General features: G+C 35.6%; 1 protein-coding gene across 2 annotated transcripts in view; it reads left to right on the top strand.

The window, feature by feature from the left end:
• Positions 1 to 4,468, top strand: part of TMPO (thymopoietin) — a 37,009-nt gene extending 32,541 nt beyond the window's left edge. For both annotated transcript variants that reach the window (XM_031939322.1, XM_031939321.1), the window contains one exon: positions 167 to 4,468. In XM_031939322.1, the coding sequence (XP_031795182.1) occupies positions 167 to 464 (298 nt within the window). In that variant the 3' untranslated portion in view covers positions 465 to 4,468. The remainder of the gene's footprint in view (positions 1 to 166) is intronic.
• The last annotated feature ends 17,322 nt before the right edge of the window (positions 4,469 to 21,790 follow it).

The following is a 21,790-nucleotide window of genomic DNA, read 5'->3' as shown; positions in this document are numbered from 1 at the left end:
TACGTCCATTTTGCTAACTGAAAAAAAATTGAAGTGGAGAAAAAAGAACTGAGTCATTGATATGTATATTAGAAAACTTGTCTTCTATTTTACTCTTAGGAAACTCATGTAAGTTATTTGCATAAATCATGACTTAGATTGTCTTTTTTTTTCCCCTCCATCACAGTGCTAGTTGTCGCAGACCTATCAAAGGGGCTGCTGGCAGACCGTTAGAACTTGGTGACTTCAGGATGGAGGGAACATTTTCATCAAAATATGTCCCCAAATATGCTCCCTTGGCTGATGACAAGACAGAAAAGACAAGAAAAGGACGCTCCATTCCCATGTGGATAAAGATTTTGCTTTTTGTTATTGTGGCAGTTTTCTTGTTTTTGGTCTATCAAGCTATGGAAACCAACCAAGGAAATCCTTTTTCTAATTTTCTTAATGATGAGTCTAATGCTTTTCAGGCAAAGGCCAACTGAGTGTTATCTCGATGGCACACCCAACCAATTTGGTCTCCTATTTTTAATAACTAGAAAGAACTCTTGTTGGCTCAAGATCTACTTTTAAAATAATGTGTTTTCAACTTCTTAAATTTAATATTGCATTGAAAATGAACAAGACAGTACAAATGGACCTCCAGTTTAAGTGTTTTGGACCTTGGACTAGTAGGAGATCACCTTGTGCCATATGAGTAATCTTTTTTTAGCTCTCTGAAACTTTTTTGTAGGCTTTATTTTTTTAATGTGAGCATCTTAATTCTTTTTTGAGAAAATTGTATATTTGTTTTGTGTTTTGGGTAAATGAGAAGGGCAAAATATGGTAGAATAATGTGAAGCTAAATGTTTTAAATGCTCTTACTTCATGCAGAAAAGATTTTTAAAAAATATTTCTCCTGGACAGAATGTTTAGAGAAGCAATGTGAAACATAATCTTATGCAGGATAAAGGGAAATTCATTGGAGGTTGTGTTTTCTATAACTACAGCCAAGTATTTGACATTGTTTATTTGAAAAAGTACAGCAATAATCGCTTATGTAACTTTTTAGTAATGTTACTGTAATCCTGTTGTACTCATTTTTATAACAGATTTCTAGTATCATGAGTTCTATTAGTAAATTCACCTAAGCGTAGAATCAGGTTTTACCTGAAGGTCATTTTTTAGTGTTACATTTATACATTTGAGAAACCTGTTACTAGAGCACTGTAGTTCAAAACTTAATCCTTGTTTCCCCCAGAAACATTTATTTCTTATTGACACTTGGTTAATTTAATCAATTCCAGTTTACTACTAAAATAACATTTAGATGAAAAAGGGTGTGTGTGTGCGTGTGCGCACGCGCGCGCGTATGTGCAAAGAATTTAGGAAATTTATATAGCACCATACTTAAATTTCTTCCATCTGTTTGACTTAAATTAACTGTTAAACTAGATTCATTTCATTAAGCAAATTTTGCCAATTCTTTTTGCCCTTTACGTAATGTAATCTGATTATAATGTGTTTCATAAATGTTTATTTTTAAATTGCATTGTTACTTTCTTGGATACTCCATCCTTTACTCTTGAAGTTCTATACTCTTGATGTGAGGAGGGCATTATAATGCTATGTATTCACTCTTTTGTAGTTGTCTTATTTTTTAAAATTGAAATTTACCTCATATAACTTGGTTAAGTAGACAGCTGAGATTTTGGTAGGATCAAGTGAAATGTGTAAAAATTAAAACTTGTGTTTTTGAATTTGAAATATACAGCCATTGGTCATATAGTATACTTTATACAAATAAGTTATTTTAAAATACCATGTCTTATAAAGACTGACATTTCTAATAAAAGAATAAACTAAAGACATATGTTTAGATGGGCACTAAATTTTGATCTGAACTGGACATAATCTAATATTTAGTTTGTCGATAATCTCTAGGCATTTTACTTTTATTGTCAAGACCAGGTACTCTTAATTTTTGAGTAAAGGGGCTGAAATACCAACTCTTAACCTAGAAATATTTGCTGATTAGAATGAAATTGCTTCTTTCTATTAAAGTACTTCACTTCAAGAGAACATGTTCTGCCCTTTTCCGCCAGCACAGGAGTTGATACTTGGTTGTAGTCTTGTTTTTAAATTTTTCTCATTTAGTTAATATGTTTAGGTCTTATGTTCTTCCTTTAGAAATTGTTAAGGAACACATTTGATGTTTTAAAAAGCTAGGAAAATCAACATGACTTAAGTGTTGTATATAGCATATGATCAATTCTCTTATAGGAAAAATGTGGTCCAAAATATCACAGATAGGACTCACTTAAACAAATAGTCAATTTCCAAAAACAAACAAAACCCCGTGTACTCTGTTTTGTCTTTGTCTGTTTTATGCCACTAAAGTAAATGTGTCTGAACAGTAAATTTGAAGCATTTCTGATTAAATTGTAGAAGTAGTCATTAATACTTTACAATATAATCTGATTAATAAAAAATAAATTACTTCTAGTCTTGTCATTGTAGTAAGTGCTTTTCAGATAGCATAGGTAAGTTCTTTAAATGATCCCCAGAAAATAAATATTCTCTTGGGATATTTGTGAATCATGATATGATATAATTTTTTTTTAAATTTCAGTTCTTATATTAATGTATCATTCCACATTTTATTTTTGATATTTAAATAAGTCATTCATTCATTAGATCATAAATATATATATCTTTCATGTTCCTGGTTGTCATTGGAAATAATGATCAATCTCCACTATTGGTTCTTTCCCCCCATCATAGTTCTTCTTTCTAGGTGCTTTGAACTTATTAATAGTCCCTTCAGGATTTCTTAAGTCCTGCTGTTGGACCTGGTAACTAAAAGAGATTTTGGTCTTCCCTTAGGGTTAATGCTTTTCAATGTTTATGTAGCAACAATTACCCCTTTATGTAACATACCAGAAAATTGTCTTCCAATAAGTGATCTCATTATCAGGGTTGTTATAAATCTCACTTTTGCTTTAATATCCTTTAATGTGACTCTACAGCATTTATAATAGGTTCATGAGTTGTTTTGTTTTATGTTTTGATGTACCTGTGGTTAATTTTTTATTTGTTATATTTTAGTTACCAATCAAATTGCCACCAGGAGATTGGACTGGTTAGCCTTCAACATGTCCTTTATTTGATTTTGCCTTTGAATTTGGGAAAATCTTACAGGAATTCATTGACAAAGTATTTGAATAATGTAATGCAGAAACACCAGTTTAATTTAATCTCCTTGACAATAAGAATGTTCTGTCAAAAATAGTGCTTTCTTTATCCCTGAGGAGAAAATTGGCCATAGTCTCTGTATTTGTGGGAAAAGAAACATAAATCTGAGTTTCGGACTTGATCTTTCCTTAAGAGATCTATAGCGAGCCAGCATCAATTGCAGAGATGCTCATGAATTTTAAATGCAATTATATACTTTTTCATTTGGCTTTGTGTCATCCAAAATATGACTGAAGTTTACATATTCATCTTGTTAGCTGTAATGCAATGAATTATAAAAGAAATAGTGGGAACAGTACATTCTAATGAGCTTTGTTATATATGACACTTATATAGGCCTTTTGGGATTCATTATTTTTGACCAACTTTGTATAGAAATATTATTTTTATAGGGTGTCTTCAGGCTTCTCCTTAGAACTGATAGTAAGGTCAAGATACATCCTCCTATAGCAGAGTTTGAAGTGCCAGCAGGAAGATATGATGAATTACTATTTATTACTGAAACATGATTTATCACTAACAAATTGTTACTACTGATCAACTCTTATCATTGGGCCTCAATTCCTTGTATAGAAAGTGAAAGGGGTCTAAAATAACTTGATTAGTAAGGTCTCTAATATTTTTTAACTTCCCAAGAAGGAGCTTGATTTGTTGGAACTGTGTTCCTTGAGTCTCTTCAGCAATCACAAAGAATACAAATTGGATAAAAGTCCAGAGAATCCTTGGAACAGAACACTTCACTGTCAGTATGTAGTGAAATTTCTAAGTGGAAAACTTGATTAGAACTTGTTTCATCTGTACCTTAAAAAGTTGGGACCAGAGCAAAAAAACATTGGAGTTTGAAGGTGCAGTCAAAAAATGAAGGGTAAGAAGTAGGAATGAATCATAAATAACTTCTGGCCATCTTTTCCACACTGTACCAGAATTATAAGTCCTATCTACATCTCTGATCTCTGCTTCAAGGTTTCTAGTGATAGAAACTCACTTCCCTTGAGGGGGCAGTCCATTTTAAATTTATAGCTCTAACTAGATGTAAGAGTTTTTCTTAAAATCTTCTTTTCTTTAATTTCAATTTATTTACTGGATTTGGTTATTGCTTCTGAAGATAGAAGTTTCTAGTATCTCTTCCATGTGATAAATCTTTAAAAAATGTTTTTTTAATTAATAAAAATGTGTCTTTTCTCCCTTTCCCCTTTTGTTTGCCACCTCTCCCATATGGGAAGAAAGCTTTGCAATAAACTTAAGTGAAGTAAAAGAAATTGCCTTATCCATTCTGCTCAAAATTCAGTAGTTGACTTCACCCTCAGTCCTCTGGAACTATGATTGATGATTGTGTTGATCCCAGTTTTACGAAGACTTTAAAAATTACTTTTTTATTACAGTATTGCTGTTTGTATACATAGCTCTCTGATTCTGCTCACTTTACTCTGAATCAATTCATATAAATCTTCCCAGGTTTCTCTAAAGCCATCCCCTTTATTGTTTCTTACTGAACAGTGGTATTCCATCACCATGGGCCACATACTTTGTTTTGGAATTCCTCAATTAATGGGTCTCCCCTTATTTTCCTATGTGGCAGTTCTTAAAATATTTAGAGGTCGTTATCATTTCCCCATCAAATCTTTTCCCAAGGCTAAACATCTGAAATAATAAGCTTTTCTGGAATTTTGAGCCTCTTGTTTACTTTACTTTAGATGGGCCATATCTTAGCAATGTCCTTCCTGAACCACAGCTCCAGAATTGAACACAGACCACTCCCAGATGCATTTGACATGATCACAGTACATATTGTCAGACGATCATCTCCATTACTTTGGATACCATAAATATATATTTTTTAATTAATGCTGCTTAAGATTATGCATTAGGAAGCCATTTAAATTCTGAAGTTTTTCTTGCCTTTTCTTATTATAACTTTGTATTTTTTATTTTAGTTTAGTTCCACTATTTCAAGTCTATTTTGGTGCTGTTTTTCGTCATTCTTTGTTCCTCCTAGCTTTGTGTCTCCTGCCAACCTCATTGTTCCATCTATGCCTTTGTTTAAATCAGCCACAGAAATCATTGAATATCTAAGTTTGTAAGGAAAAAAATTATACAAACTTTGGATGGAGACTTCTTTTCAAATTGAACTTGTAACAATTTGTATTTATTTGGTTAATCAGGTACAAACCTATGTAATTACATTATCTGATCTATATCTCAGCCTTTTAACCTCGAGAATATTTTGAGAAACTTGTTAACTGTCTTGCCAAACTCCATTAAATGTTAATTTATGCATATACACACATGTGAGTTGTGTGTCCCTCTCCCTCCTCTTGATAGAGTATGAAATTGAAAACAATGATTTCTTCATTTTTAGTTTTTATCTCTATTACATGTCCATTTAATGTTTGCTGTCTCATCCCTTTCTTGATTTTCTTGCTATGTTTATTTTTAAACAATTTGTTGCCTTTAGAACCGAAAACTAACACAAGGTTACTTCCTGATTCTCTTCTTACAGTGTCTCCCCAACTCATATTTATCTTTAGATTTCTATCCTTATCTTTTGTATATATCCTTTAAACTTCAACTTAATGTTCATTGATCTTTTTAAACACCTTCCTTTTTTACTTATCAGAGTAGATTGGGAATGTGTCAAGAAGCTCATTCTTGAGCTTCATGTGACTCTTATTCATATTAATTCATATTTCCCTTTTGGAATATCACCTATGAAGGCTTTTGAAATTTGAGAATTGTATATTCATAGACTTAACAGCTGTAAAGGGATGAGAGACTGTCTAATTCAGCCCTTTCATTTTCACAAGATGAGGAAATAAGTTCCAGAGAAACTGATTTGCCCAATATCACATAGTCTCAGAGAAAAGACTTGAACTCGGCTTCTCTGACTTCTGAGCCAGAACTCCTTCCACCAAATCACATGACTTTTTTTTTTTTTTTTAACTTTGCTTATTTATTAGCTAGTCCTCTGTTCAACAATTATTTCCAATTTCAAAGACATTGATAGCAATAGCATGGCATATGGGTAGGTTTTCATTTCTGTCTTACCAAGCAGTTCTTATTTGTCAGAATTTGATCTGAGAGCAGTTCCTCTCACCTATTCCATTTTTTCCATATCTTTTGTAAAATAAATTGAGCATCTGCAATAAAAACTAGTCCTTTGATCCATCAGTCTCGTTCAAAATGGAGAACCAATAAGTTAACAAGGTAAGTTGTCCAAGGCAATATAACCCAAGTTAGGTTGTTTTGTTCTAATATTACTCCGTCTTCCATATTGTGGAGATGGCCCTGGATTCCTGGTGGCCAGAACAGCATAGTTGCACTCGCTGTCCTGAGAGTAGAAACTTGAGTGTTAAACTGATTGCCAAATTGGCCACCCTCTATGAACTTTGCAGGCAAACAGTCTGAGAGGTTCCCCACTTCTTAGAGGTATCGAGCAAGGGATCAGTAGTGGGAATATCCAAGCCAGAAAGTCACAGTAAAGTAGGGGAGTGTATGTGTGCACATTTTGGGATCTATGGGACTGTTTCTCAATGTTTGGTGTCTGATCAGGTGAGCTGGAGTCTGTAAACATGTGTGTACCTATGCATATATAGGTGTGTGAATGCCTAGATTTCAGTTAGAACTGGTTTCCTTTGTAATCCTATTTTATGTGTTTTTTTATAATCTGAGAAGTGGTCTATAGGTTTCACCAACCTGACAGGAAAGATTGAAGACCCTTGCCATAAGATAAATATTTGAGCTCAGTAGTAAAGGGTATGTGCAACATGGCATAGTGTTTATGATACCAAGGTTTCCCTTTAACTTGGCAAGACTGTTACATGGCCCCCGGGTTGTAGTAGGCTCTCATACATCTGTAAAATGGAATCAGCTACCTCATACTTTGTGTATTTGTTCATCCATTGTAATCTGATCTGAGAAGCCATATCAATTCAGAACCTTTCACTGGAGAACTTACTAAGCCTCTGCAGGGTCAGTGATGCACTGAGGGGTACTAGAATTGTACTTGGATGGAGTTCAGAGTCCATACTAGACTAGTAAGTGACTAATGGCAAGTCATGAAACTGGTCTGAGCCATTTTTGTCCGTGACATAAGGATGCCATCTCCTGTCCTGAATAGCTCATGTATTCTTGGGAGCTCGGTGAGACACTGCATAACAGATCTTTGCAAACCTTTGGGCACTATATAAATGTTATCGGTTATCTTTTCCACTGAAAAGCTGACCTGGAGTCAGGAGGACTCTTTCCTGAGTTCAAATCCAGCCTCAGATATTTCCTACTTTGTGACTCTGGGCAAAGTCATTTGACCTTGTCTGCCTCAGTTTCCCCATCTGTAAAGTGAGCTAGAGAAGGAAATGGCTGACCACTGGTATCTCCACCAAAAAAACCCAAATGCGGTCACAAAGAGTTGGACACAACTAAAAAATAATTGAACACTTGAAGAGCGCTGGGCCTGGAGTTGGGAAGACTTAAATTTGAGCATGGCCTAAGATAACTTTCCATCTGTGTGTCCCGGGGCAAACTAAACTCCCTTTTTGTTTTTGTTTTTTTCTCACCTGTAAAATGGGGATAGTAATAGCCACCTACCTCATAGGTCTAATGCGGGCATGGAAAGGAAGTTGAAAGATACTTAGGACACTGCCAGATACATAGTAGTGTGAGCTATTTGTGCAGCCAGCCTGGTGCAGTGGTTAGCAAGATGTCCTCCGAATCCCAAAGAATATGGCTTCAAATCCTGTTTCTAAGACTCTGGATAAGTTATTTGAACCCTTTAGAATCCCTGCTAAACTCTGAGACTTAAGTTGTAGAAGATGGTGACAGGGGAGTGATCTTCATTGGTAGAGGGATCAGTTGAGCATTTATCAAGTACCTTTTCTATAAACCAAGTTCTTTGGGAGGTGCTGAAGATGCAAAAACAAAATGAAATAATTCCAACTTGTGAGGAGGGATTGGGTAGGGGTTCTTTTGGTTTTGTATTCCCAGTTCATAAGAGAATGAGTGCCATACAGTAAGTGGTCACTAAATTGTTGATTGCCTGGGAATTTCTATACCCAAGTTTCTTAAACTGTGGGTCATATAACTGGAGATTTAATATCTCTCAACATTTTGAGTTTTATGTACCTTTAGGACAGACCACTAGGTGTCACTGGGGAACACATGTAAATCAATAATACTTGTTTTTGTGATGGGCAGTTTTTATCCAAGAAAAATGGGCTTATTTTAAATAATGGATAGCAATCCCCAGCTAGTTAATCGAATATAGGATTACGTGATCCCTTTTGTAATTACTTGGCGTTTTAGTCTGTGGACGTGTTCAAACCCCACCTTTAGGACCAGGCAATTCACTTCTGCACCTTCAGTTTTCCCATCACGTTTCTTGCTTGTTTGTACAGCCTTCAGGGATCCAAGCTCATTTCCTTCAGCACACTGAAGGCTTGAAGGATGACTTAAGGAGAATGGGAACAATGAGTTACTATGAGGCTTAGGTGGGAGAGTGAGAATAAGCATAATTCACTAGTGAGTTTTTTAAAGTACTAAATTCATGTTTTATTCAAATATTCAGGGGCAGCTACATGGTTCAGTGGATAGAACACTGGTCCTGGAGTCAGAGGGACTCGAGTTCATGAGATTCCAGGGTATGACACTAGTTGTGTGACCCTAGACAAGTCACTTCGCCCCATTTTTAAATGCCTTATTTTTAAAAAAAATTCAGAAAGCTTCTTAAAAATGATTTATATTTTATTTAGGGATTGTACAATGGCTTCTATGGTGCATCCCAAGTACTAAGACTAGGAAATACAGTCCAAAATTGCCCCTAATTCAGTATGTTAAGTAAGACAAGCAGGATGGTGTTAGGTAAAGATGTGAAAGAACTGGATGGTGCTTTTGAAAATTGAATTAACAGGGAAATGAAATAAATTAGGAAATTGAAAGCACAGAAATGAGAGGCTGAGACCTGGACTGAGGAACATAATCTAGGGGTGGGGAGTTTTATATTTGAAAAGGGACCCTCAGGACTTTGCCCCCTTTCTCCTCTGGTTCTTACATGTATTCTTTGCTCCCATTAGAATGAAAGCTTCTTGAAGGTAGGAACTGATTTATGTAATTTCTGGTGAAGATTCACGGTCGGTAATTTCTATAACACCCAATTAATGGGGAATCTGGAGAGGGACTTGCACTTGGGGATAGGAAATAAAAGACTGCCTTTGTGGTTTCAAAAAGTTGTCTACTAGCCTGGGCACCCATTCTTGCAAGAATGTAAAATAAAATCCAGCTGATGATTATCAGTGAGGTAGTGAAGTTCTTGGTGTGACATTTTGTTTCTTACAGAGCTTTGAGTCTGGACTCCGACACTTTCTAGCTGTGTGACACTTCTCTGAAATTTAGTTTCTTTATTTGTAAATTTGGAATAATTATGTATCACATTGGAGCAAAGCATTTTTAAAAATCTTAATCCTTTTTTATGTTTATATAAAACTGGTTCTTTAAAAGACAAGCAAAACAGGTGGTTCTTCATGACATGACCAGTTTAATTTCTGCTCTCCAAGTAAAACAAATCCACGTGGTCATGTCTGAAAATGTTTGTCTGATTCTAAATTTGGAGGTAATAACCTCTGTGTAAGGAGACAGCAGCTTGGGCACCTACCTTGCTTTGTGAAATGTGGAGCTCAGGTTAATCATTGCTTTGGTCGATCTTTCAAATTGTTTTGCTTTTCCAAGTTGTAACAATGAGTTACATTATTCTGGTTCTGCTCATCTCACTGGATCAGTTTATATGAAGTTTTCCCATGCTTCTCTGAAACTTCTTTTTTTTCATTTATTATAGTATAACAATATTCTATTATACTCAGAATGTCTTCTAATATTTCCCTAAATGGCAGGTATGTACCTTGTTTCTCTTTGACTACAAGGAAAAGAGCTCATTTAGGTATTTTCATATATGGAGGAGGGGTGTATTTTGTCTTTGGGGATTTTTAGTGTACTTGAGTCAAATACTGTTCACCTGGTGCTTGTAGGAAAATCGGCCAAATTCAAATGTCTCTGGGGACTAAGTTCTGGGTGGGGTATCGCAGCCACTGACTTAATCCATTGTCTTGCCATATATATGGCGCATGTTCATTTCCAGGGCATTTAAGAACCCTAGGATGGCACACTCAGGCACTAGCAAGTTTGAATGACTTGAATGACCATTGGGACAATGATTGAGCTTTTGGGATTTCATGAGTCTGAGCCATAAATCACATCAGCCATAATGTGACCTATAAATGTGAGCTATAATTTGCTGTTCAGTTTTTCAGCCATGTCCAACTCTTGGTGACCTTATTTAGGTTTTTCTTGGCAGAGATAGTGGAGTGGTTTGCCATTTCTTTCTTCTGCTCATTTTACAGACAAGAAAACTGAGGCAAACAGGTTTAAGTGACGTGTTCAGCTAGTAAATATGTTACTGCCTAAGCTAATAAGTGTCTTAAGTCTAGATTTGAACTCGGGAAGATGAGTTCCTGACTCCAAGACCCACAGTCTATCTCCTGTGTCACCTGAAGCTACAATTATTATATTCAAATAACAGAGTTTACTAATGTGATGAATTAAGGATATTTTATCCTTAATATTAATAAATTGCTTTTATTTGAGAGCAGAAAGTTCCTAGCACTTTCTGGACTGTTTTCTTTTTGTAGAGAGCATAAGACTCTTAATATCTATTGGAGTCAATATAGCATAGTGTATAAGAAGGTGACTTCGGAGTTAAGAAGGTAAGTTCAAATTTTGCTTTTTGGTTACTGGCTCTCTGACCAGAGGCAGTATTCGGCCTTTCATTGTCTAGAACATGTCCTTAAGACTAAAAACGGGAACAGCTGTCAATCTGCATTAGTGGAAAAAAAAGAAAAGGTTTTTTCATCTGGAATTCCAGAGGTAGATAAATAATTGAAGAGCTGTAGATAAGCATGTGTGTATATATACTTTATATAAATTTGTTAGTAGTTGTTAATAGCCAAGTTTTCCAGATAGCTAGTTGTCTTTACTCTTTAAGTCTCTCTCCCCCATTAAAAAACTTAACTAGGTTCAAGGCATTCTTAAATATATTGCATGTATAATCACCAACTATCTTAGAACTGTTAGCCCAATGCTTAGAACAGTACCTGAATGATTATACCTCTTGGCTTACATGGACCAGAGTTTTCTCAAAAGTAGATAATAGCTTATTTTTACAAGGTGTGGGGGGAGAGGTTTTTTTTTTTTTTTTTTTTTTTTTTTTTTTTTTTTCTTGTGGGGAAAGATTAGTGATAGAGTTGACTGAAAAGGAGAAAAAAAAAAAAGCCAGAAAAGCATCATTGAGGGATTTAAAAGCAAAAGCACAGAAGAGAACAGATGGCAGCTCAGAACACAGGAAACACAGGCAAGCAGGATAGCTTTGAAAGCAAGTTAGAATTTGAGATACTTTGTAAAAAGCAAGTTGTACATAATAGAGATTGATTTTTCCTATGCAGTCCTCTCTGTTCTACTTTGTATGTTGTGGAAATGCCCTTTTTTAGAAAAAAATAAAATAAAAAAAAATTTTAAAAACACAAAGTTTTAACCATAGCACAGGTCTACTTAAAGCCATACAAAGGAGGAATTGGATTATGTCTGATGAACTAATTGATTATGCTCAGGGGTATGCTGGAGCCAGCACCCGGGCAACAAGGGTAGCCTGAGAGCTCATTGTTAAATTTTCAACTTGAACATTTTATGCCTCAAAAATCGGGACACACAAAACAGATTTTGATTTATTGTTTTGGTTATTGTCCTTAACAGGATGGAGAAAGTGTTAATAAGATTAAACTGAAAGCTATGTTATGGTCTACTTTCTTCTCCCCACTCCCCAAGAGAGCTGATTGTTTAACATTGACCAGCACACCTTTAATTATGCTGAACTATTTTCTCTTTTTGATAAATTTGGTTATAAGAGATGGTTTTTTGGGTAGGAAAAGGGAAGGGATATATTTGGGAATGAAGGCAATGTAAAAACAAAATACATCCATTAAATCATATTGTTATTTAGTAATATCTGGCTTTGTGGGGTTTTTTTTGACAAAGATACTGGAGTGAATTGTTATTTCCTTCTCTAGCTCATTTTACAGATGAAGAAATTGAGGCAAAGATGACTTGCCCTGGGTCTGTACTTAGAGCTAGTAAATGTGTGAACTCCATCTACTGTGCTACCTAGCTGTCCTAATACTTTCAAGCAAACCCAGATAGCAAGGGAATAATATAGCCTACATTTCCATTAGTGCCATTTTTTTTCTTCAAAAGAGAATACTAATAACACCAGCAAAGCCACAATACTTTTACATAGGGAAACAGGTACAAAGAGATAAAAAATTTTCCCTGCATCACACAAAAGCAGAGAAAAAATTCTTTGGGCACTAAATGCAGCATTTTTTCCCACTGTCAAGCATGAAATGACTCACTCTGATAATCATTTCCTGTAGTAATTTTTCCATTGTAGGGAGCCAGTAAGCCCCTACTATGTCCTAAGTTGGGGGTGGGGGGGAGGGAGAGAATATGTTAGAAAAAAAAAGGTAAAAACCAGTTGCTGTACTAAAGGAACAATGTGTTGGGAAAGAAACCATTTAAACAACCATATACAAATGCAATATGTATAGAATAATAAACAGGAAATCGATAGGACACTGGCCTTACGGAAGGTCAAGAGAGGATTCTCATAAAAAATGGGATTTTATTTTCGACTTAAAAGAAGAGGCAGAGATGAGGGAAATTCTCAGGCACAGGGAACCAACAGTGAGAATGCCCTTTAATTAGGCGATGAAGTGAGTTGTTCAAAAATTAGTGACCAGATCTAAGAGAGCACAAGAGGAGAGATTGGAAAGGTGGTACATGGTCAGGTGAAGAATTTTGAATTCTAAATAACTCAAGGGATCCCGATGTACCACCTCCTTCCAGTGTGCAGACTGCAATCACATGCAATGTCCTTGCATTAATTAGTTGTCAAATGTTGCTGGTTCTGTCTCTGAAATCTGGTTAAAATCAGAAACATCTTCACACAGAATATAATTACCTCTGGCTTCCTAACTGTTCTCCCTCCCTCTCTCCTTTGCCCAGCTTCCAAAATGATTCTCCTTAGTTCCCAATCCAAATCCACTCTAGTGCCTCCTATTGCCTGTACATATTCCTATGTTTGACTTTTAAAGCCCTTCACCATCTGGCGCCATCTTTGTATCCCCATTAGGCAAGGCTCTTCACATTCTAGAGTCAGATCAAACTAGTGTTCTCTCTGTTCCTCACCATAACATTCCTCAATCACTAGTTCAAGCCCTACCTTCTACACGAAGCTTTTCTTGGTCTCCCTAATTCTTCCTGTGCTACTTCTGTTCTAAGCACCTGCTACTGAACTATCCCCTATGCTGCATGTATTTATATATAAACCTACATGGGCATGTGACCATCCACTCTTACTCTCTGGGCTTTAGGACTTTATAGGCTTGGTTCTTTTAGGCCGGGGTATCTTAAACTTTTTCCACTCATGACCCTTTTTTGCTCAAGAAATTTTTACATGACTCTGGGTATAGAGGTATATAAAATAGATATACAAAATCAAACATTTACTGATAATAAAATGAATTTCACAACCCCCACGTGCAGTGAACCACAGTTAAAGAAGCTGGGCTTTAGGGAATCCATGTAAAAGTATCTACTGCTGAATCTTTGTTTTTGTAATTCTTCTATAATTTCAGTCCTGTCTGACTCTTCATGAACTCATTTGGGTTTTGTTTTTGGTGAGAATACTGGAGTGGTTTGCCATTTCCTTCTCCAACTCATTTTTACAAATGAGAAAATGGGCAATCGGGGTTAAGTGACTTGTCACACAGCTAGTAAGTTCCTGAGGCCAGATTTGAACTCATGAAAATGTATTTTCCTGACTTCAGGCCCAGTATTTCATCCACTGTACCACCCAACTACCTAAACTACAAACCATACTATAGGACAATTTTCTTATTGTTGATGAAGTCAGTGACAAGTTCTTATAATTCATTATCATTCTTACAAGTCTTCCAAGAAAATAAAAGGACAGGTAGTTCCTGTAAGCCAGAGAAGTAGCTTTCTAGACAAAACACTGAACTTGGATGAGGGGGAAAAAAAATTACACCTTTATTTTCATTAATCTCTAACTGAAATCTAGCATTTCCTTTAGTTATTTAAAAAGGTAATTCAGAGATGCTTTTCATATTCTACAATCCCATCAAACTGGCCTCTTCTATTCTTAAGACCTAGCTCCCACCTCCTGTGACAGTACTTTGCATTGGAAATTTCTCCTGCCTGTATTCTGCTATCCACTAAAGACAATAACACATCCTCCTATAAACTCTTAAAAAAAAAAAGTCGTACAAATAAGCTGAGGGACCACAATGTTTGAAACCTTAGTAATTTTTCTGTACTCTAATAGGCTGTTTCAATATATTCATTAAGCAACAGTTTCTTAAACTCTGGTTGACCACCCCATATGGAGTCTTGTTACTGAATGTGGAGGTTGCAAAATGATGATTTATTGTCAGTAAATGTTTGATTTATATATTATTTTATATACTTATATACCCAGAGTCATGTAAAAATAGGTAAAAAGGAGCCATGAGTGAAAAATGTTTAAGAAGCTCTGATTTAAGGTATAGTTCTTCATATCCTTTTGACATTTGCCTTTCCTCTGTATTTTACTAGAAAAATTTTCATATCTGGATTTTTTTTGGGGGGGTACAAAGAGGTTTTTTTTTTTGGTGGTGTTGTTTATCTGCTTCTTAATAGAAACCACTGTTCACATACAAAAGAGGCAATACCTTGCACTTACCATAAACTGATTTCAACTTTTTTCTTCATTGAAAAGTTACCAATTTGTTCCTTTCAGCAAACTTCATATGCAAAAGGGGTAGAACCTTATACTTATGTGTGTGCCATCTTCCCCATTAGAATGTAAGCCCTTTGAGAACTAGGTCAGTTTCATTTTTTGCCTTTGTTACCCCCAAGACTTAGCAGAATTCCACAAGCATAGTGAGGTCTTGATCAATGTTTGTTGATTGATAAAGAATTGACAAGAATTGATAAAGATAAATTCGCGCTGGGAGCTTTTCTCCAATCCTAAAACCTTGGTAAGAGTTAGCTTCAAAGATCAACAAAGGCTTTTCACCTTGCTAAGTTAACCAGATTCCTATGGCTCACTGCCTATAATTACCAGAAGTGGAGTAAAGGTTACTATTATCCAGGAAATGTAAACTCCAAAAGGGACATTGGCTGGTCAGAGACACAGACCAAATATTACCCCGTACTCCTCCATGAGGACATTCCTAATCCCCTCAAGCTGCAAGTACTTTCCTCCTCGATTATATTATATTTCCATTATATATATTTTCTATTAACTTCCAGGTGTACATGTCCTTCTCATAGAAATTGAGCTTCTTAAGAACAGGGATTATTTCGTTTTTTGTCTGTCCTTCAGATCCAGCAGTGTCTGGCACATGGTAGGTGCTTGTGGATTGATTTAATTTATTGCTACAAAATAAAGATGGACCGTGAGATTATAGATTTAGAGCTGGAAGGGTCTTTGGAGGAAACAGGTTCAGAAAAGTTAAAAGATGAATAGATCAGTATCAGAGACAGAACTTAAATTCAGGTCCAATATTATATGCATCTTGCTATTCAGTTTCTCAATAGCAGTTTTATTATTTAGGATGATTTAAGAATGTCTCCTAGGAGCCAGACATTTGAGTAAAAGCTGTATGTAAAAAAAAATAATAATCGACAAATGCTTATAAAGGCTCTATTAAGTGTCAGACATTGCGTTAGGTACCAGGCACACAAGTACAAAGAATAAAACCATACTTATTCCCAAGAAGCTTATATTCTATTGGGGGTGGCAGGAATAAAATAGAGTTTCAAGAAAGAGAAAGGAACAAGCATTTATTAAATGCCTACTATATGTCGGACACCGCACTAAACATTTTACAAATATCTCATAAGACATTTATAAAGCATATAAAAATTATAAGGTAGTTAGGAGGGAGGAAATTATATTTTATCCAAGAAGCTAAATGTTTTAAGGCCCAGGGGTCCTCAAACTTTTTAAATAGGGGGCCAGTTCACTGTCCCTCAGACTGTTGGAGGGCTGGACTATAGTAAAAACAAAAACTTTGTTTTGTGGACCTTTAAATAAATAAACTTCATAGCCCTGGGTGAGGGGGATAAACGTCTTCAGCTGCTGCATCTGGCTGGCGGGCCGTAGTTTGAGGACCCCTGTAATTTAAGCACTTAGGGCCTGAATCAGAAGGTTGACCAGAATAGGAATCAGAATAAAGGCCTCATTTCTAAAAAATATTGAGAATCGATTTAGATTTGTAAGAATACAAGCTGTTCTCCAAATTGATAAGTGGTCAAAGGATATGAAAAATTTTCAGATGAAGAAATTAAAACCATTTCTAATCACATGAAAAAAATTTAAATCACTTGATTAGAAAAATGTAAATTAAGATAATTCTGAGGTACATTACACACTTCTCAAGGTGACAGGAAAAGATAATGATAAATGATGGAGTGCTTGTAGGAAAATTGGAACACTAATACATTGTTGGAGTTGTGAACTAATCCAGCCATTCTGAAAAGCAATTTGGAACTATACCCAAAAGGCTATCAAACTGTGCATTCTCTTTGACCCAGAAGTATTTCTACTGGGTTTATATCCCAAAGAGATCTTAAAAGAGGGAAGGAGACCCACATGTGCAAAAATGATTGTGGCAGACTTTTTTGTAGTGACAAGAAACTGGAAACTGAGCAGATGCCCATCAGTTGGAGAATGGCTGAATAAGTTATGGTATATGAATGTTATGGAATATTATTGTTCTGTAAGAAATGACCAGCAGGAGGATTTCAGAAAAGGCCTGGAGAGGCTTACATGAACTGATGCTGAGTGAAATGAGCAGGACCAGAAGATCATTGTGTATATGGCAACATCACTATTATATGACAATCAATTCTGATGCAAATGGATCTTTCTTTTTTTTTTTTTTTTTTTTTTTTTTTTTAATAGCCTTTAATTTACAGGATATATACATGGGTAACTTTACAGCATTAACAATTGCCAAACCTCTTGTTCCAATTTTTCACCTCTTACCCCCCCCCACCCCCTCCCCTAAATGGCAGGATGACCAGTAGATGTTAAATATATTAAAATATAACTTAGATACACAATAAGTATACATGACCAAAACATTATTTTGCTGTACAAAAAGAATCAGACTCTGAATTATTGTACAATTAGCTTGTGAAGGAAATCAAAGATGCAGGTGGGCATAAATATAGGGACTGGGAATTCAATGTAATGGTTTTTAGTCATCTCCCAGAGTTCTTTTTCTGGGTATAGCTAGTTCAGTTCATTACTGCTCCATTAGAAATGATTTGGTTGATCTTGTTGCTGAGGATGGCCTGATCCATCAGGACTGGTCATCATCTGCAAATGGCTCTTTCTACCAGCAAGGTGAAGCCTGTTCTAATGATCTTGTGGTGGAGAGAGCCATCTGCACCCAGAGAGTGGGCTATGGGAACTGAGTGTGCATCACAATATAATATTTTCACCTCACCTTTTTTGTTGTTGTTTGCTTGCTTTTTTTTCCCTTTTCTCATTTTTTTTCTTTTTGATCGGATTTTTCTTGTGCATCATGACAAATGTGGAAAAATGTTTAGAATAATTGCAAATGTTTAATATATATTGGATTACTTGCTGTCTGGGGGAGAGGCTGGAGGGAAAAAAGGGAAAAAATTTGGAACACAAGGTTTTGCAAGGATGAATGTTGAAAACTATCTTTTCATATGTTTTGAAAATAAAAAAATATCATTTAGAAAAAGAATAGGAGTCAGGATTATGTTTACAAACATATAGTAACTTAGTCTTCTGTATGTGCGTGCTTTTTTGGAAGGGGAAGGAGACAATTGGGATTAAGTGACTTGTCCAGGGTCACACAACTACTAAGTGTTAAGTGTCTGCCATCAAATTTGAACTTCCTGACTGCAGAATTGGTACTCTATCCACTATGCCATTTAGCTACCCCAGTAAATGCTTGTTTTCTTTTCTTTTTTATTTTCTTTCAAATTTTTTTTTATTATAGCTTTTTATTTACAAAACATATGTGTGGGTAATTTTTCAACATTGATCCTTGAAAAACCTTCTGTTCCAACTTTTCCTCTCCTTTCCTCCACCCCCTCTTCTAGATGGCAGATGGTCCAATACATGTTAAATATGATAAAGTATATATTAAATACAATATATGTATACATATTTATACAGTTATCTTGTTGCTCAAGAAAGATCAGATCTAGAAAGAAAGTAAAAAAAAACTTGAGAAGGAAAACAAAAATTCATGCTTCTTTCTTTTAATTCCTTTTTTTCCCCTTTGGAATTCTGAATGCTGTTTTACAGTTTTACAATTACATGCAAAAAATTTTAACTTTTTAAAAATATTCTGAGTTCCAAATTCTCTCCCTCTCTTCCCCTTTTCTTGAGCAGACAATTTGATGTGCAGTAGTATAAACCATTTTCATATCAATCTTGTGGATTTAAAAAAAATACAAAAATGAAAAAAATGAAGAAAGTAAAAAAATAGTATATTTCAATCTGCATTCAGACTCCATCACCAGTTCTTTCTTTGGAGGTGGATCACATTTTTCATCATGAGTCCTTAGATCTGTCTTGGCTCATTGTATTATTAAAAAGAGCTAAGTCATTCATAATTCCTCATATACTATTGTTGTTATTGTGTAAAGTGTTCTGGTTCTGCTCACTTCACTCTGCATTATATATGTCTTTCTAAGCGGCTTTTCTAAACTCATCCCTCCTCATTTCTTATAACAGAATAATATTCCACCATGATCATATACAACTTATTCAACTATTCCCCAAGTGATGGTTTCAAATTCCAATTCTTGCTATCAGAAAAAGAGCTGCTATAATTTTTTTAATATTTTATAAATTTTATAAAATTTTGTGAATTTTATAAAATGACATATAGTTCCTGCCCCTGCCCCCCTTTTTAAAATCTCTTTAAGATACAAACCTAGTTTCTCTTTCCATTCTGTACAACACATGTATATTAGAAACATCTACTTTGAGTAAGGAAGGCAGAATGGTACAGTTGGTAGAGAAATATCTTTGGATCCAGAAAAGTGATTTCAAGACCTGCTTCTGACTCTGTATGTCCCTGGGTAAGTAAATCATTCTGAGAGAAATCTCCTAGTGCTCTAGACCCCAGCTTCTTAAACTGTGAATTATGACTCCAAATAGGGCCTTGAAACTGAATGCAGCAGTAGCAAAATTATGATTTATTATCAATAAATGTTTGTTTTTTATACTTATTTTTATATATCTGCAGTTGTATAAAAATTTCTTGGCGAAAAGAAGTCTCGAGTGGAAAAAATTTAAGAAGCCCTGCTCTAGACAGTTCTCTTTAAGACTAAGATGCAGAGAAAGCACCTTGTCTTAACAGAGAGGGTTTCCTCATTTGGTGGTATACAAATTACAAGTCTAGTTCATATTCTCTTTTTGGACAGAGACTAAGGTTTAATTGTAGCAATTGTGGTAGCTGTGCTAGTTAAGTTTTACAAATTAAATAAAAATTTAATTTACAAATTAAGCTTGAGAATATATCAAGGGCTGCTGTGGTAAGCCATTCATTCATTCTGCATGCTTTTGCTCAAGAGCTACCATAAATCCAGGGTCTCCTGGTCAAAGAAATCACATTTCCCTGAGTCCAGTTGGCCTGGAGCCATTTGCAAAGAGGCATAAACACAGAGGTTCCAAGAGAATTTGAGTAAGTTCTGAAAACTCCAGCCTCTAAATCTGTCTGGTAGAAAGCAGAAGATGGAAATAAATAGTAGCTTGATTCAGTATATTCCTGATGTGAATAGTGCATTATATCCTTACTCGCTGACCCAGAGTAAAACACGCAGAGAATGTCATTGCTCCACAAACCACTTTGTCATAGTTAAGATTGAGCCAAAACAGGCTTTCTTAAAGTAGCATTGGCAAGTACATAGTGGGACATGTGCTTTGAGTTTGGGCAGGCAGCCAAAGAATTCTTGGGTGTTTCCATTCCATTGGAATTCAGCCTTGAAAAAAAGCCTCTGAAGGATATTCAAGAATAGGTGACCTTCCTAGGAGAGGGTAAAACCACAGTAATGTCCAGGAGTTCTGCTCTGGCTAGTTAAGTAGCTTCAAAAATACTTTTATGTTATTAGAGCTAATTTGTGTTCTTGGGCCAGAAGAGTGAATTTTAGTCTCTCCTAAGATCAACAAGGAAACTTAAGTACTGATCGACATACTGGGAACCTAAAGGAAAAAACCCTAAAAGCAAGAATGTAACAGACTATGTGTTTTAACTAACTACTAACGAGTTGTGTGACCTGGTTGAATTAGATCCTGTCTAAGCCTATGGTTTACTTATCTATAAAAAGAAATTGGAATACATTTACATGTTGTTGTTCACTAAAGGAAAAAAACCCTAAAATTGAGAATGTAACAGACTTTGTGTTTTAACTGGCTACTAACTAGCTGTGTGACTTGGTTAAGTTAGGCCATGTCTACATTTTGCTTATCTATAATAAGTTGGATACATTTATATATTGCTGTTTAGTCATTTCAGTCATATCCTCCTCTTCATGACCCATTTTGGAATTTTCTTGGCAAAGATAGTGGAGTAGTTTGCCATTTCCTTCTCCATTTCATTTAATAGATGGGGAAAGTGAAGTAAAAAGAATTAAAGTGACTTGTCCGGGATCACACAGTTAATAAATATCTGAGGTCAAATTTGAATTAAGAAAGAGGAGTCTGACTTCAGGCCTGGGGCTCTATCTACTACATGTACATATAGCATAGAGAGGGTCTCGACTCACCCTCCCAATCCCAGCTTGATTGGCTGGTTGCATCCACAGAGCAGGGTTACTAACTTTCATTTCTCCCCAGGTTTCTGTGTGTACCTCTAAGTATCTGGGGGTTCCTCTAATGCTATCATACACAAGTTCCCATGTGGTATATTCACCCCAATATTATCATCAGTAATAATATGAATAATAATGCCAGTGGTTAGCTCCCATACTTCCGTCCAAATTCTTCTTCCTTTTCCTTACCTGTTTATATACCTGGGGTTGCATAAAAATTTCTTAGGTGAAAAGAGGTCTCGGGTGGGAAAAGAAGCCCTGCTCTAGACAATTCTCTAAGGCTGCAGAAGAAGGTCCACCTTGCCTTAGCAAAGAGGGTCTCTCCTCAATTGGCAGTTTACCAATAAAATGACAAGTCCACTCCATATTCTCCTCTTGGGCAGAGAAGACCCAGTTGTATGTACCCTTCTAAGATTCCAACCTTAGAAACCTCCTTTCTTGGCTCCTTGGTAATTTCTTCCCTGGGCAATCATTTTTGCAAAGATCTCAGATACATTTCACCTCATTCTTACCTAAACACCCTATCAATTTCTCTTCTTTCTCTTCCACTAATGCATTGACTCATGTGGATACTTTTCCTTCTTATCCCCTTCTAGGATTCTTGTATGAATTG

This window comes from Sarcophilus harrisii, chromosome 5 (assembly GCF_902635505.1).
Source record: "Sarcophilus harrisii chromosome 5, mSarHar1.11, whole genome shotgun sequence".
In the NCBI taxonomy this organism is placed as follows: Eukaryota; Metazoa; Chordata; class Mammalia; order Dasyuromorphia; family Dasyuridae; genus Sarcophilus; species Sarcophilus harrisii.
Note: the sequence above shows the minus strand (reverse complement) of the source record. Positions and strands in the feature narration are given on the sequence as shown.